Here is a 16,213-nt window from a genome sequence, read left to right as displayed (position 1 = left end):
TTCTTATCTACCTATACCTTCATCCCCTCTTGTTTGGACTTAGAAATTTTCAATTCAATACACGTTGACTTGCCTTGGTCTATAGGATTCTCATCTTTCTATACCTACATCCCCTCTTGTTCGACTTAGAAATTTTCAATTCAATACACGTTGACTTGACTTGGTCTATAGGATTCTCATTTACCTATACCTACGTCCCCTCTTGTTTGGACTTAGAAATTTTCAATTGAATACACGTTGACTTGACTTGGTCTATAGGATTCTCATCTACCTATACCTACGTCCCCTCTTGTTTGGACTTAGAAATTTCAATTGAATACACGCTGGTATTATTTTAAATTAAGGCCCGTCTCACGTCCATATATAAGAAAATAATTTTTTTGTAGATTTAGGTGTGCTAAAACCGAATCTTAAAACCGTTTCCGTCGCAAAAAAATGATTTTCATGATATGAAGAAATTAGTTTTTCGAAAAGTAGTTGATCAGTTTCCATGTAAATTTAACTTAAAATGAGCACCCACTTTCTGGCCACCTTATAGATTTCATCCACTCTATATTTGTGCCTAAATCAAAACGCAGATTCCATGAACAAAGCTTCTTTCTTAGAACTGCACGCCTGTGGAACTCTGTTCCGTCTGCCTGCTTCCCTCCGGACTACAACTTGGATGTCTTCAAGTCCAATGTTAACAAATTCCTAATGAACCGCCCCCTTAAGTAAACATTTCAGCAAATCTCCTCACTAACGTAATGTACTTGCAATAACCCTTATCCCTGAGTGGCTTCCGGGCCTTGATAAGTGGTGATCACTGTGTAAAAAAAAAAAAAAAAAAAAAAGGTCGGTGTTTGGTCCGTCCTCTGCTTCTGTTGTCGTAAATCAAAGGATTCTTCAGCACTGATCAGGAGTACTGGTTAGATATTATGAAACAATGGCATAAACATTTCATAGATCAATTCTTCAGAAGTAGATGAATCTGTCATTGATGGCCACAAAAAGATCATGGAATTGGATGATTTGTCGACAAGAAAAGAAAAAGATCTTATATTGACCAGATCAACCCAGGCAAAGCACCTGGTTTGCAGAAGGAGAGAACATAAAATCAGCTCGTATTATTTAGATTCATCTTGAGTGTGATTTTCACGTTTCAGTCGATGTAACCTCCGACCTTCTTTAGGTGTATCTTGTCAAACTCGGGAATGTTTCTGTCGAACTCAGGAATTTGGACATAATTTCAAGTGGAACCCTTTATTTACTTCATAGGGGTAGCATGTTCTTGTTCCATCAGCCATGACTGGATAGTAACTCGCTATTAGGACCTCTATCCAGTCAAGAAAAAAAGTGTCCTCCAGATCTAAAATGCACAAATGCTCAACAATTATCGAAAAATAAAAACTATCTAGAAGATTCAGCAAACATGACAGCTGAAAGCCGACTCCAAATTTGCGACCCACGTAAAACCATGCTGGGTGTATTAATGTCTCATGATGACGTGCTGCACTTGAAAATTTGGAGAGAAAGTGGTCTGGTATTGGCAGGTAAATGTCTTTATAGTGCCTGCCTGCTTCTTCGGGACTGATCACCGTATTCGAGCGCGACGGAGTGTAAACATAGTTCCTTTGCTTTTATGCATGCGTGTGGTCACATTCACAACGTCGTGTTCCTACGCGTTTTTAATAAGGCAGAGATGTTTCAAAGTGGTGATCGCTGGAAATGTTCCTGCCTGTTAAAAAAATTTAAAAAACAAAGATTGTGATTTTTTTTTTTTTACCCCTGCAATGGCATTAGCCAGTAACGTCTTTCCGCAGCCTGGAGGTCCATGGAGTAAAAGACCTCGTGGAGGAGTGACACCCAGCTGACGATGGATCTCTGGATGTTTCATGTGGACCAGAATTTTGCATATATCCTAGAAAGATGAAAATAACAAAAAAAAAAAAATATCTTATTATATTTAGTTGTACAGGTCCGATGTTACCTGGGAACAAGTTGTGTTACAAATAAAACGTTTAAAAGAGAAAAGGGCATCCACCACTAGATTACGAAGTCTGTTTTAAACTCTGTCAAGGCATGATAAGGTCTTTCTAGCATCTCCTGCCTCCTCCCTTGAGGCTTGCATTTACTAATATCCGCGGGCTTAGAACTAACTTAGATGATGTTGAGTCATTTCTCCTTGTAAACACCCCGGATATCTTAGCATTAAGTGAAACTAACCTTCACTCCTCCATTCCCTCTAACCACTTTAACATGCCTAGTTATCTCCCACTCTACCGTAAGGATTCGGACAGACATATGCATGGACTTGGAGTCTATATTCGTAACACCCTCCCCCTGACTAGAGAAATAAAACTAGAATCAGAGGACCAGGCCTTTATGTGCTTCAGACTAAATATGCAACACAATATTAGCTACTTGTATTTTCTCTACCGCTCTCCCTCAAACCAAGACTGTACCCTAATAAACAAAGTCTCAGACAGCATAGATATAGCACTCTCCCTCGATACTAGCGCACAAATACATGTATTTGGTGACTTCAATGTCCACCACAGTAACTGGCTAGGATTCTCTAATCACACAGATGTAGCTGGTAGCGCAACACATAGCTTCTCTTTATCCCATTCCCTATCTCAGTTGGTTACATTTCCAACACGTTACCCAGGCCAGCATGATCAACATGCCTCACTTCTAGATCTCTTTCTGACAACGGTTCCCAATGACTGTATAACAAATGCCCACAGCCCACTCAGAAATGCTGATCACGCTGTGATAATGGTAAAAATCAGCCTAAATTCTCACCCTAAAACTGAAGACCCACTACTCAAAACAACGAGGTATTACAAAAAGGCTGATTGGGAAGCCATCAGGGAGCTCATCAGAGATGCCCCATGGCAAAATATCTTTACTCTTCCAGCGAAACAGTGTGCAAATGAGACCACTGAATGGTTCAAAACTGCTATTGAAACACATGTTCCCGCACGGAAATTCTATAGCAAGCCCCACTCTCCCCAATGGTTTACTTCTGCTTGTGCAGCTGCCATATGTCAAAGGCAGCATGCGTTCCGCAGATTCAACTGACATAAGTCCAGCTCAAACAAACAGAAGTTTATAGAAGCTAGAAATAATTGTAAGAGAATGATAGAGACAGCTAAGACAGATTACTCTGAAACCACCAGAAAGCGCATCGTTAAGCGTAGTTAATAATGGGCAGTCAACTATTCCCCCATTAACAAACAATCATGAGGTTGCTTGCACGGCAACTGACAAGGCTAATCTGCTTGCCAGTCGGTTTGCCTCAAACTCCACACTGAACTCGGTACACCACTCACTCCCATATTTTCCTCTGCGAACAGACGCCACACTAGACGATTTGAAAATCACCCCTTCTCAGGTACATGCTATTATAAAAAACCTAGACACCTCAAAAGCATGTGGACCAGATCTCATCCCGGCTGTGCTATTAAAAAAATGCTCTGCCGTGGTTGCTCCAGTTCTCTCCAAACTTTACAATAAATGCCTTAACGAATCTTGTTTTCCCGACTGCTGGAAAACTGCCTCTGTAGTACCAGTCTTCAAGAATTCTGGTGAAAGAACTGACCCACTAAATTATCGCCCCATTAGCCTCCTCCCGCTTTTCGCCAAAATATTTGAGTCCTTAGTTAATCAAGCCCTAGTCCAGTACCTAACAGCTGCTAAACTCCTGACTGACAAACAATATGGATTCAGGCAAGCCCGTTCAACAGCAGATATCTTAACTGTAGTTTCTGAACGTATATACCGTTCATTGGATAAAACAGGGGAGGGTAGAGCGGTAGCCCTCGATATATCTAAGGCTTTTGACAGGGTATGGCACGATGGTCTCCTAAGGAAAATTAGATCATATGGAATCACTGGAAGAATTCATAAAGTAATTAAATCCTTAAGTAATAGAAAAATCAAAGTTGTCCTCGACGGTCGTACATCCAAACAATATGACATAAATGCGGGAGTACCTCAGGAGTCTATCCTTGGACCTCTATTATTCCTGATATTCATAAATGACCTCCCTGATAAAATTGTTTTGGAGATGGGTATATTTGCCGATGACACCACTCTCTATAACAAATGAACACATATCCAAGGAAATGGCAGAAACACTAGAGGATGACCTCCAATCCGTAGTGGAATGGGGACAAAAATGGTTGGTCACATTCAATGCTGCTAAGTCTAAGCTTGTTTCCTTCAATAACTACAAGAAACCTTCTCTACCACCAATAGCAATGGCCAAGAACACATTGCCTGAAAGTACTTCTTTTAAACTCCTCGGCCTAACGTTTACAGGGAATATGAACTGGAATAGATACATTGAGAGCATTGCCAAGGCTGCTGCAAGGAAGGTTGGCTCCCTCTACCGTGCTAGAAAACTACTTACGCCTGACAGTATCCTATACCTCTATAAGGCAACCATTCGCCCATGTATGGAGTACTGTTGTCACATCTGGGCTGGTGCATCTGCTGCTTGTCTCTCGCTCCTGGACAGGGTTCAAAAGAGAGTCGCCAACCTGATAGGTCCTGAACTGTCATCTAGGCTTCAGCCTCTGTCCCATCGACAAACTGTGGCATCCCTCTGCCTGTTCTACAAATACTTTAATGGTGAATGCTCTGACGAACTGCAAACACTTGTACCTCCCCGACGTAACTACCCCCGACAAACCCGACAAGCTACTAAGTCTCATCCCTTTACAGTAGAGATCCCTAGGTGCAAGAAAGCCTTTTACTCCAATAGTTTCTTCCCCAGAACTGCTGGTCTTTGGAACTCCTTTCCGGGATTCTGCTTTCCCAACTGCAATGATATGCAGAAGTTCAAGTGTAATGTTAACAAACATCTTTCTACTCTTCTCCCTTCATAATGACCCAGCTAATTAAGTCCCTAATAGTAGCCCCCTGCTTCAAAGTGGCACTGTGCCTTGTTTGGAGTGAAAATTGAATAAAAAAAAAAAAAAAAAAAAAAAAAAAAGATGTTGCAATAATACTCCATCGTTGGCCGTACCTGGCTTTTATATAGGTAGAGAATTGCATCAGGAGTGAGATATCTACTAGAGCGGTAGAAGGATCCTACCATTTTTCCAGTGGCCTTGGCAATGGATTTGATGCATGTGTTCCATTTCAGATCAGGAGTAAAGGTCAAGCCTAGAAGTTTGTTAAAACATGGAGCCTCCCCAAGACGAGAGCCATTCATTTCAATTGATGCCAGATAGGGATCAGAGTGTTGATGATGTAAAGATAGAAGTTTGGTTTTAGATGTATTAAAAGTAACCAGCCACCGCTTTCCCCATTGTACCATAAGCAGCTACAAAGATGGAAATAAGTAAAATAATTACGTACCAATAAACACTGTTCATTACCTCCAACATCAGCAAAAGTTGTACTTGAAATCTGAAATCCAAACTCTAAAAAAAGACAAAAATAACATAAATTAAAACTCAATAATAAAGTAGAGATATTTCCGATAGTGTTCAATACTAAAATTCTTATTAGTAGAGCAAATATTTTATCATGTAATTTACACAAGCCAAATCTATATATCTATAAAAGCGAACGTGTCTGTGTACATTTCCCTACGCAATAACTCTGTCAATTTTTAGTCTACAGACTCGAAATTTGATATACAGGGTACTGAGATTTGGGAAAATCTATGTGATTGGTTTTGGGCCAGAAATTAAGCTGTTAAGGGGGTCAAAGTTCAACAATTTGACTGTTGACAACCCTACCAAACTCCTTCGACAATTTGGGGTCTACACACTTGAAATCTTAGATATAGGCTTGTATCTGGAGTTGGGTGCTTTCTGGAGCGATAAAATGATCCAATCATTTGTTCAACGACCTTAGCAATAGACTGGATATAAGTGTACCGTTTTAAGATGCAAATTGAAAGTTACTCTAAAGAGTTTTATTAAGAGTTAATCTTAAAACCTACCTTTGCTTTGTGTATTTTTATCTGGTTGTTCTTGCCGTGAACGTTCTGACAATCTCGGTCTTTTTGATGATGGAACATCTGCATCCTAAAAAAATAAATAAGCAGTATTAGTGGCTTTGTTTTTAATTGGAATTCACCACTTGTCTCTAACCTGAAGGATAAGAATTAACAAGCTGAGCATGTGGGGTCCCCCTTTCACAAGTGAAAAATTTACTTTTACCATGACTAATGTTTGTGCAAAATTTAAAAAAAATCCAAGTTGTGATCATTGAGTGCAAACGGATCAATTAAGAAAGATGGATAAATTAAGACCTGGCCAGAGATAGGTTATTTTCAAAGTTAATTTCTAAAAGTCGTCCGATACATACCAGCAACAACTGTCACTGATGCTGTTGTTAAGAAACTTGAATCTGAATGTAGTGTTAAACAGATAGATTCCCAGAGTTTGACAAAAAGATTCCCAGAGTTTGACAGAAAGATTCCCAGAGTTCGATAGAAAGATTCCCAGGGTTCGACAAAAAGATTACAGAATCCGACAAGACATACGTGAAGGTTAGAGATTATATAAACCATAACATTCAAGATGAGAACAGCAGTCCAAAGAATCCAAATAATATTAAAAACAAATCCTCATCTCAAAAATTCAGAAACGCAAAATCCTCAAATATTTTCAATACTTATCAATCATAATAATTTGCATGAAAGCGACACGTGCAAAATTACGATTAGTGAGATATCGACGGTAGGGGGATGAGGTCAAAGGAACTCAACAATCATGACATGAATGTATACGAAACTATAAGATCAAAGTAATAGAAATCCGAACATTATACCAACCTTGGACGCCTTCACGGCAGAGACAACTTCTGATGTCGCATTCTTTCTCCTCTCATTCGGTTGAGTTGGGGTTACATCATGAGCTGAGAACCTTTTGGAATCGTAAGCTTTCAGTCGATTTCCATCCACCATTTTGTTTTTGGTCAAATTTACATCATCTGCCAAATAAGAACGATTAGTATTGGATTTTTTGTTGTTAGAAGCCATATGTATGGGAGAGTGGTTCATTATGTAAGGAGTGGAAGAGGCGACTGGTGTGGACAAAGGGGTGAGAGACGGTTTGTGATGAGGGCTGGGTGGATGGGATGGTGTCTTCGAGGAACTAGACATGCCAGTGAGAGCAGAAGGGACCGACAGGGTCGGAGATGGGGCCGGAGACGAAACCCGCTTGCAAGGCGTGGAGGTTGGTAATGTCGGTTTTGAAACGTTTGTTTCATTTGGTACTTCCATGACGTTGCTGGATTTTTCCGTCTTTTTGTTATTCTGGTAGATGGAGGTCATGAAGTTGTTCATTGCGTTTGTGTCCTGCGGAAAATACGAAAACGTTAGGAATAGCAAATGAGAAATAAAAAAAAAATTTTAAATTAAAAATAAAAACTCAGGAAAAAATTATTATAGTAAATAATTTATATATATATATATATATATATATTCACAGACATACATATACGTATATATATATAGAGTAGAACTCCAGAATAAAGCATTAATAAATGGTAAGATGGTGAACATCTTAAAATTTGGAATATAGACTTTTGTCATTTATTTGTTATATGCTCTGTAATTACATTGAGCTTCATAAATTAAAGGATTGGTATATATAAAAGGAGAAATTTCCATATATATATATAATATAATATAAACCTGAACGTCTGTGTTGTGTCTGGTCACGAATAGGCTCCTATATGGTTGACTATTATAGAAAACTGATCACATATAATGATGTATCGAGACACAGGAATGGGTATGTTTGATCTGGCATAATGATGATTCATTAAAATTGTGGGGTCTGCATACGCGCCTGGTCCACAAAGTATGGAAATAAAAAATTTAAAAAGTAAAAAAAAAACGTTTACAAGTGTTTTTGATATAGATGTACATAATAATACTTTGATAAGTATGTTTTAACTTAAATAGGGATGGTATAATAAAATTGTAGGGTCTGCGTTCGCGCCTCGCCTCCATAGAATGGAAATAGGCACAAACTTTAATAAAGACTTTTCATATCTATCTGCGTAAGTATACTTTGATAATTATGTTTCAGTTTGAAGAAATATGGTATAATAAAATTATGGGGTGTTCGTTTGCGCTTGACCTCCATAGAATGGAAATATGTCACAAAGTTTAACAAGGTTTTTTAATATAGATCCACAGAATATTGTGATAAGTGTTTCAGTGTGAACAGGTATGGTATAACAAATTATGGGGTTTATCTATTTTATGTTTACTTTCATCATATTTTGCTTTGGTTTTGATACCCCAAATTCGAAGCTATCTCATTACAACCCTTCCTTTTGATAACCTATCATACTTTCATAAATCAGAGTCCATTTTCTGTAGGCTGTTTTTGAACCCAGTCAACGACGGGTACTTTTGCTAGTAATATATATATGTGAAAATAAGTTTCTTCAATTATACAATGCTGGCTACATGTATGTATGTATGTCTGTGTGTGTGTGTGTGTATATATATATATATATGTATATATATATATAGTAGAACCCCAGAATATGGCATTAATCTGTTCGCGGGTTGGAATCGTAAGGTGAAATCGCCGTATGGTGGAGGCTAAAAAAAAGTACATATCAAAAATTACAACACAAAATACAGTACAATATATAATACACATGTATATAATCAAATAACATTATAAATAACACTGTAAGGCGGGGCAAATACCGTAACTAGGGGCTTGAAAAACATTGTATTCCACATCGTAAACTAAAAAACAACGTATCCTAGGGCCACCGTATCCCGAGGTTCTACTGCATAGACATACACGTAGTCAATAAAGAAATGTTAACGCAAAAAGAAATGTCGATGTTAAAATGTGAATACCTTGTACATGACGTAATCAGCGTTGTCAGAGGAAAAGCTTTTCTCCGTTGTGTCGCTTTCGGCATCGATGCAATCCTCACTGTATCTGGAGAAGGAAGACGGAAAACCAAACATCAGATCAGAATTTCAAGTTCACACATAACTGGATAGATATTTAGATAACGTTTTTTTTCCCCTGATCGTATTGCAGTAACAAAGTGTCGTTATTTGATTGGACAAGCTAGCTAGTTAGTTATGATAGTCCATCCATCTGGGGTCCTGGATATGACCTAAAACTATATCTGATGGTGAGGCCCCCACCTTGCGGGCCTTGGGGAGTGTGGAACCACCCTTTAATTGCCATTGCTCCCAGGTCCACTCTGACCCTGTTAGGGTCCTAACTATGAGTTAAATAGAATCCGACTTAAAAAACAAATATACTCCATTAAATAATCGTTCCTCAAAATAACTAGATTCGGCATTAAATAACCTGAAAAACGTTGATATGCCGTAAAACAAAAACAACCAACCATCCATGTGGATGACGATGTCTCCATTTTTTTTTAAAAATTGACTCTATGTCTCCGTTGATGACTGTGAAGCCCGATGCGTCGTCTACACTGCTTTACACAGATAGAGCACGGGAAGACAGGATTTGAGTTTGGATGATGAGTGGTCGCCGCTCGTTGGTGTCTCAGTCTGCGACGTTCCATAGCTGCTCGCTCAAAAATTTAATGAAAACGTAAACGAATCTCTTAGTAAACGAGAGTTGCCTCCCTCTGCAAAATGACAAATTGCAAGTCCAATGTAAACAGATTGCAAACAGCGCTTTGTTATTTACATACCGTACTTCGGAGTAATTGCACCAAATCCAGGGGTAATTGCACCAACTAAAAAAAAAAGTGCTCTTTATATGCATGCTTGCCAAAAGAGTACTTTTAACTAGTTGGCGCCACTAATCCCGATGTATAAACACTTTTGCAGTTTTAACAAAAGAGCTACAATAATATCAGGGCGTCTCCATTCACGCTGAACATCTACAGAATGCCAACATCAATATATTAGATATGAAGCAGTCCCCTGTGGAATTTCTACAGGTCCCGCTAGTGTTAAAGAGTTATTTTATTAAAATAATCAATAATCAGTAATAATCAATCAATAACCAGTAATACTTACCGGAAACCACTCTTCTTACTAGCAATGTGCTTCTTTTCCAACTGACTCGTAAAATCATCCGCCTCTTCCGAAGATGGTTCATCCTTACAAATGATTTCGTAGGCTACGCAATAGAATTCAAAACAAATTTAAAAAAGTAGATAATTCTATATTCATAAAGTTAGGTAAGTGGTAGATAAATAGAAAAGCTAAAAAATGTTGACACACACACACACACATATAACAGTGAACTGCACGCAAGAGCATGCAGACACACCCACGCCCGTATATGGAAGAACGGTGATAAACACACAGACCCGTAAAAGTACTCGTAACAAGAAAACGATTAGTAAAGTAAACGATTAAATAATAAACAGGACAGCAAAAGTTTCATGGGCACGAGCTGCTAAAAACAGCCTATCCTGCCTTGACAGAGTACAAAATAGGCTCCGTGGCCTACTGGGTGATGCCCTTTTCTCTTTCTTGCGAGCCTGTCTTTGTGTTATCGTTACTACCATGGCAGGTGCTTGTCTGAGCTCCAATCTTTGGTCCCCCTCCCTCACCCGTCTAGCTGAAACCACTGTCAAAAATTTGCCCCACTCTTTATCTGTGCCAAAATCAAAACGTAGATTCCATAAACAAGGCTTCTTTCTTAGAAGTGCACACCTGTGGAACTCTGTTCCGGTTGCCTGTTTCCCACCTGACTACAACCTGGATGTCTACAAGTCCAATGTTAACAAATTCCTGATGAACTGCCCCCTTAAGTAAGACACTTTATCAGATCTCCAACACTAACGTACTGTACATGCAATAACCCTTATCTCTGAGTGGCTTCCGGGCCTTGATAAGTGGTGACCACCTTGTAAAAAAAAAAAAAAAAAAAAAGAAAAAGTTGACTTATGCAATTCTTGAGAGTATGTGTTTCGTAACACAAAATCAATCACTTAATTATTATATCAATCAGTGAATCTATTTTGCCCTTAACTCATCAGAAGAAATAGCAACAATTCATCCATGAAAAAAAATCCGAAAATTGGAAAAGAAGCTGTAAATACCTTATAACATGTTTACATTATGTCCTTTTGGAATTACACTGAGCTTCTTAAATAAGGATTAGTATATATTATAAGGAAATAAAGTATATTCTCACAAAAATACACGTGTGTACAGATCACGTTGACACATCGGTTCTTGCCAGATCACCGGAAGGTTAGGTGCTTTAGGTACCGCGCTGAGTCGTAGAAATTTCTAGGTTGATATCAATTTATTTTTTTTTGGCTCAATTAACACCCTTACACACACCTCGACTTTCTTTTTCGCCTTCGCGTCACGGGTTCAAGCCTGCCTACCTACCACCACTTTTTATTTTTTTTTTTTGCTCAACACACACCTCAAATTACAAAAAGTGCGTGCAATTCGTATCCTGATGAAAATAAAAAAAATTTAATGATTCACAAAAAATGCAATTCGTATCCTGATAGAAAAAGAAAATGGAAATGTACCACTAACCTCTTTCGACACTTTTCAAGAATGCAGTCCTTTTTTTCCTGTTATAATCTCTGAAAAAAATTAAATGTATAAATAAAAATAAATTAGGTACTTTGCATTTTACGATTTCGCTTGGCCACAAATATTAGAATCAAAACAATAAACGTCGGAAAAATCATAACGACAAATTACCTGTCATCTGGCTGATTTTCGTCTATGGTAGCGAGACAATGACCGTGGCTGATTTAGCGGAAACTAAGGTTTTAACAACGACTAGCGGGTGATCTGTGCGAATAGCAAAGATTGACTTTGAATAGAAAAGTTTGAAAGACGCATGAGGGTCAATGAGGCTGATCGGCAGAAGCTGGAAATCTTTAACAAGAATATCTCTGTCGCATCTTGCTGACCATGTTCCACCTTACCTCGGCTAGGGATGTTTATCCTGTGCCCCCAGAATTAACAGAGATCATACCATTCCTGTAATGATCTGGTTTCTGTTGATTGGAACCTTGAGGAGGCTTAAAGCTACTCAAATTCCAGTGAAGACCAATAGCCGCTGCCAACGAGAAATCGATGGTAAGCAGCTGTTGGGATAATGCAAATTTATTTGCAAATCTTATCAAAAGAGATGGAGAGTGCTGACATGTTGTCACTCAGCTTTCAGGGAACAGCGCAGGCTGTTTTCAAGGAGAAACTATGTGAAGGCTCCTTGTGAGCCAATAATAACGACAACAACACAGGTTCACAATTTTCAATTTCAGATATGCGGCCATGATTAAATGGACCCCTTCTATCTTACCTATTTTTACTGACATATGACGTCAGGCTTCGATGAAAATAGAGTACGTCTTTGTTCGGCCGTCTTCCCAGTAGTTACCTACTCCAGAGTGCCTCCCTGCCCCTCCTTTTTGAGAGAGGGTCTGAATTGCCTCCATATTAAACTGATTTATGCTGGGCCCCCAAAACCAACAGAGATTAGACCATTCCTGTAATGATACGGTTCCGGATACGATTTTGCAGTAGAAGTTTAGTTCTGTGCAGTTCTAGGAGGTCCACCCTTCCAAGCTTTGCCTTCTCTCTTTGAGAAACGGCTGGTTTATTGCTAATCACCGAGGCGCTCTTACCGGAGAATCCCGACAGGGCTGTCCAGGTGCCCCTCTTCGGGAGCACTGACTTCTCAATCCCATTTTCCGACCCTGGTGTCTAAGTTTTTGCAATTGGAGAGGACTAAACGCATTCTTTGCCAACATCTCAATCTTAAATTTCTGTCATGTTAAAGCGACGTCTTCAATGATTAGGCATGCAGCTCGTCACCTAAAAGGAGGCGCTAAAGGAGTTCATGAACAATTTTACATAAGGGAGATAATCAACCAAGCAAAAATAAGCATTTTTTTTTTTTTGCAAGAGATAATTTGAGACGCCAAACCAATCAATGGTACAATGAAACAATTCCAATCAAAAAAAACATCTTGTTCCCACAAGAGTATAGTCCCGGAAATTGCGGAGGTAGTTTTCAAAAAGGAAAAACACTAAGTAAAGATTCAAGGTCTTGGAACACATTCCACATGACCATACCAGCGTAACAGATTCACCCCCACCCCTCCTTTGTTTTTTTTTTTGTTTTTTTAACTTGGGAGTCATCATTTATGGCCATCTTCAAGTCTAATGCAAACAAGTTCTTGATGAGCCGTTCCACTTAAGTTAACAAATTTAACAAATCTCCACTACTGACGATTACTATGATTCTGATAATGTGCACTCTTTAACCCTTATCCTCGAGTGGCCTCTGGACCTTGATAAGTGGTGACTCCTATGTAAAAAAATAAAAAAAAGGATGAATCTAATACGCTGGTATGGTAAAAAAATTTTTAAAAATTCAAGTTTGATTTTCGCTTACCCATATGACGACTGCAGATCTCTGGCCATCGTGCCAACACTAAAACTTTTGCTTCTTCCATGACTAGACAAATACTGTCGAAACAAAAGAAACAGAAATCATTATCATATTCAGGGCTTTACATTTACTAGTGGTGGCCATAAAGTGAGTGATCATTATACGTTAAATTATTATAGAAAAGTGATCCCTCACTTTCTTTAAACTAACATTTCTTCATATCTTGGAAACTACTCGTTTGCTGGAATTTTAAACGTTATTTTCATTTTCAACATCCTCAAAAACTTATAAATGTCTTAATTTTCCAAGTTTTTTTTTTCTATAGTGTGGAAAGTCGATTGTCTGCCCCTTGCTGATCTTATATTCCAAACATTCCCAATAGGTGTCGCTAGCAGTGTATCATTCAAAAACAAGATGGAGTGAAGTTTTTCTTCGATAAAATGTTGCATAATATTTGATTTTCTTAAATTAAAAAAATACTTGATCGATTTACGTGATTTTTGGAATATGACATCTTCATGCAGTGACAAGTACGTACATTATAAAGATTTTTTTTCAGATTTTTATAGTAAAAAAGATTACTTGTGGATCATGCACCGAAAAACGCAATTTTACCCAATTTTTTTTTAATTGCTTAGAACTATAAATAACTTTCTACTCATTGATTTTTCGTCATTTTTGGATTATTACTATTTTCGCCGAAAATTTTTCGCCATGACAATTAAGTACGTAATATTGTTTTTGGTAAATATCCAGATACGCTACAACAGAACACCGCGCTCGTAACGTAAACGGAAGCTACAAAATAGTGGAAAGTAGTTCGTGGGTTCAGGGGTTAATACCATGCAAACGGTAAATTTGCCCCAAGTTTGACTATCAGATTCGTTGTCAGCGACCTCAATTACCTATATAAAAACAAATTAGAGTGGTCTGTGTTCTGTTGTAGCGTATCTGTATATTTACCTCGTTTTTGCTTAAAACAATTAAATAAAAAAAAACTTGATCTGTCGACTCTTAATAAGCATTATCAGCCTTATGTTCAATAACAATTTAGTAGTAAAATCATAAATTTGGATTTTCTTAGTTTAAAAAAACTAATGGATCGGTTTAAGTGATTTTTGGAATATGACATCTTCGTTCTGTATAGACTTTCGGTGCTTCTACAGAATTGGCACGAGATTTTGTAGTCGATAAATGGAGTTTTCAGATTAAAAAAAAAAAAACAATGGTCTCAACTGATTTTCTTGTCAATTCTAATAAGTTACAATGGTACCACCTTCCAAATTATACAGTCGAAATTACCTGAATATTACTGAATTATTAAAAAAAAAACTTTAATCGTGTTAGCAGGAGAAAAATTGCTGCTATCTTGTTTAAACAAAACGGAAAATTACCTCCCTTTTGAACTCTCCTGTGTCTTACGATCGTTTTCATCAAAGTCTATTGTTTATTTTCTTTAATAAATAATTTTCTACCTTATCGATTTTCGTAATTTTTGGATATAATCATCTTAAAAATACGAGGAATACGTAGATACGATTCTTTTCATGTGAAATTCAGGATTATGGGTACTAGTGCACTTATTGATCCGTGCTGAAATATTAACGTTATTATTTAAAAAGCCATTCTTAACATGGGGAGGGGAGGGTATTTTGTACCTATTGTATAATTTAACCTTACAATTGAATAAAAAAAAAACATATCATAAAACTTTTATTAAAATTGGAAATACGATTTAAAAAAATAGCGCTGATCAATCAGCAAGTGCACTAGTACCGGATTATGATTTTCGAAATTCCGTCCCAATAGTGTTTCCCGATTTTTCCGTGTTTTTTTTTTTTTTTTTTTTTTAAGTAAGTGTCATTGTGAATATACAAAAAAAAAAAAAAACAAAATAAAAGCACCGCGGTTTTATTTTGTTTTTAAGAGCCACTATGCTAGAAAAGAACGAACTCTCATTTATAAATGAATTCATACACAAAAGAAAACATCCTTATAATAAGGATGTTTTCAATAAGGCTTATTGATAATGTCGAAACATGTGCAAGAGAACACGTGTTCGCATTTTTAGTTGGTGATCGCGAGAAACGATTAGAAATTTTAAAAAATAAAAATGTTTTCTTTAAAAAAAAAAATGGCGTTGTTTACCTGCCGAATCCGTGGAATAAGTTTGGCATCTGCTAAATAAAAAGAATCTTTGCTGGAACCGGATTTCTTTTTTGAACTCATCCTAAATTTGGAAAAGATCGTATAAATTTAGAAAAATAAATAAAATCAAATAGGTTGTTTTAGCAAAATTATCTCCCTTTGACGGTGTTAGCCGAGATTATGTCCCTTATTAAAAATTGTCTTCATCCTATGTGTATTTGTGATTTAAAAAAAAAACAAGAGGCAACAATGCCACACTGCCAACACTCTACATTCTACAATCAAGAACATCTCAACTGCAAAATACGACGCACAGCTGATACAACTCTTCACTCCTTCTGTCTGTATGAGATCTTACAGGCTGCCGAAAGAACAGGTTTATCACGAATTAATATTTTTTTTTAATTCGTTAACTAACTTACACACAACTCAAGTAGATGTTGCTCATACAAGTCGATGATACGTCCTTGACAATTAGTTTGACCATATTGGTGGCCTTTTATCTATCAGGCTGTGATATTTGCTATGTTTAGAATGTCCACCCTTCCAGGTCTTGGCTTCTCATAGAGTTTTCTCTGCAACTTCTCTCCCTCTCACACACAGACGTGATGTTACTTGTCTCAGTCTTTTCTATAAATATTATTATTGCATGTGTTCTGTTCCCTGCTTCCTTTGTTCCAGCTCTTTGAATCGGTGGTCTAGTGGTCGTC

At 37.6% G+C, this 16,213-nt stretch overlaps 1 protein-coding gene across 1 annotated transcript; it reads right to left on the bottom strand.

The window, feature by feature from the left end:
* Positions 1-1,226: 1,226 nt before the first annotated feature.
* LOC145270936 (nuclear valosin-containing protein-like) lies at positions 1,227-15,682 on the bottom strand. Its single transcript, XM_080126484.1, has 9 exons — positions 15,504-15,682; positions 13,359-13,432; positions 11,483-11,532; positions 9,995-10,097; positions 8,840-8,924; positions 6,782-7,306; positions 5,945-6,029; positions 5,353-5,417; positions 1,227-1,900 (listed from the first exon to the last, which is right to left on the bottom strand). The coding sequence occupies exons 1-9, from the start codon at positions 15,582-15,584 to the stop codon at positions 1,721-1,723; spliced, it is 1,248 nt and encodes a 415-aa protein (XP_079982610.1). The 5' UTR covers positions 15,585-15,682; the 3' UTR covers positions 1,227-1,720.
* Positions 15,683-16,213: the final 531 nt, after the last annotated feature.

Source organism: Euprymna scolopes, chromosome 46 (assembly GCF_053919585.1).
Source record: "Euprymna scolopes isolate OS-2025 chromosome 46, ASM5391958v1, whole genome shotgun sequence".
Taxonomy (NCBI): Eukaryota; Metazoa; Mollusca; class Cephalopoda; order Sepiida; family Sepiolidae; genus Euprymna; species Euprymna scolopes.
The sequence above is the reverse complement of the archived record's forward strand: the minus strand, read 5'-3'. Positions and strand labels throughout refer to the sequence as shown.

Coding starts and splice junctions, on each gene's coding strand:
- LOC145270936 (XM_080126484.1), bottom strand. CDS start 15,584: ATGAGTTCAAAAAAGAAATCCGGTTCCAGCAAAGATTCTTTTTATTTA. Junction 13,433..15,503: donor TTATTCCACGGATTCGGCAG/GTAAACAACGCC, acceptor TTGTTTCGACAG/TATTTGTCTAGTCATGGAAG. Junction 6,030..6,781: donor CTGCCGTGAAGGCGTCCAAG/GTTGGTATAATG, acceptor TTATTTTTTTAG/GATGCAGATGTTCCATCATC.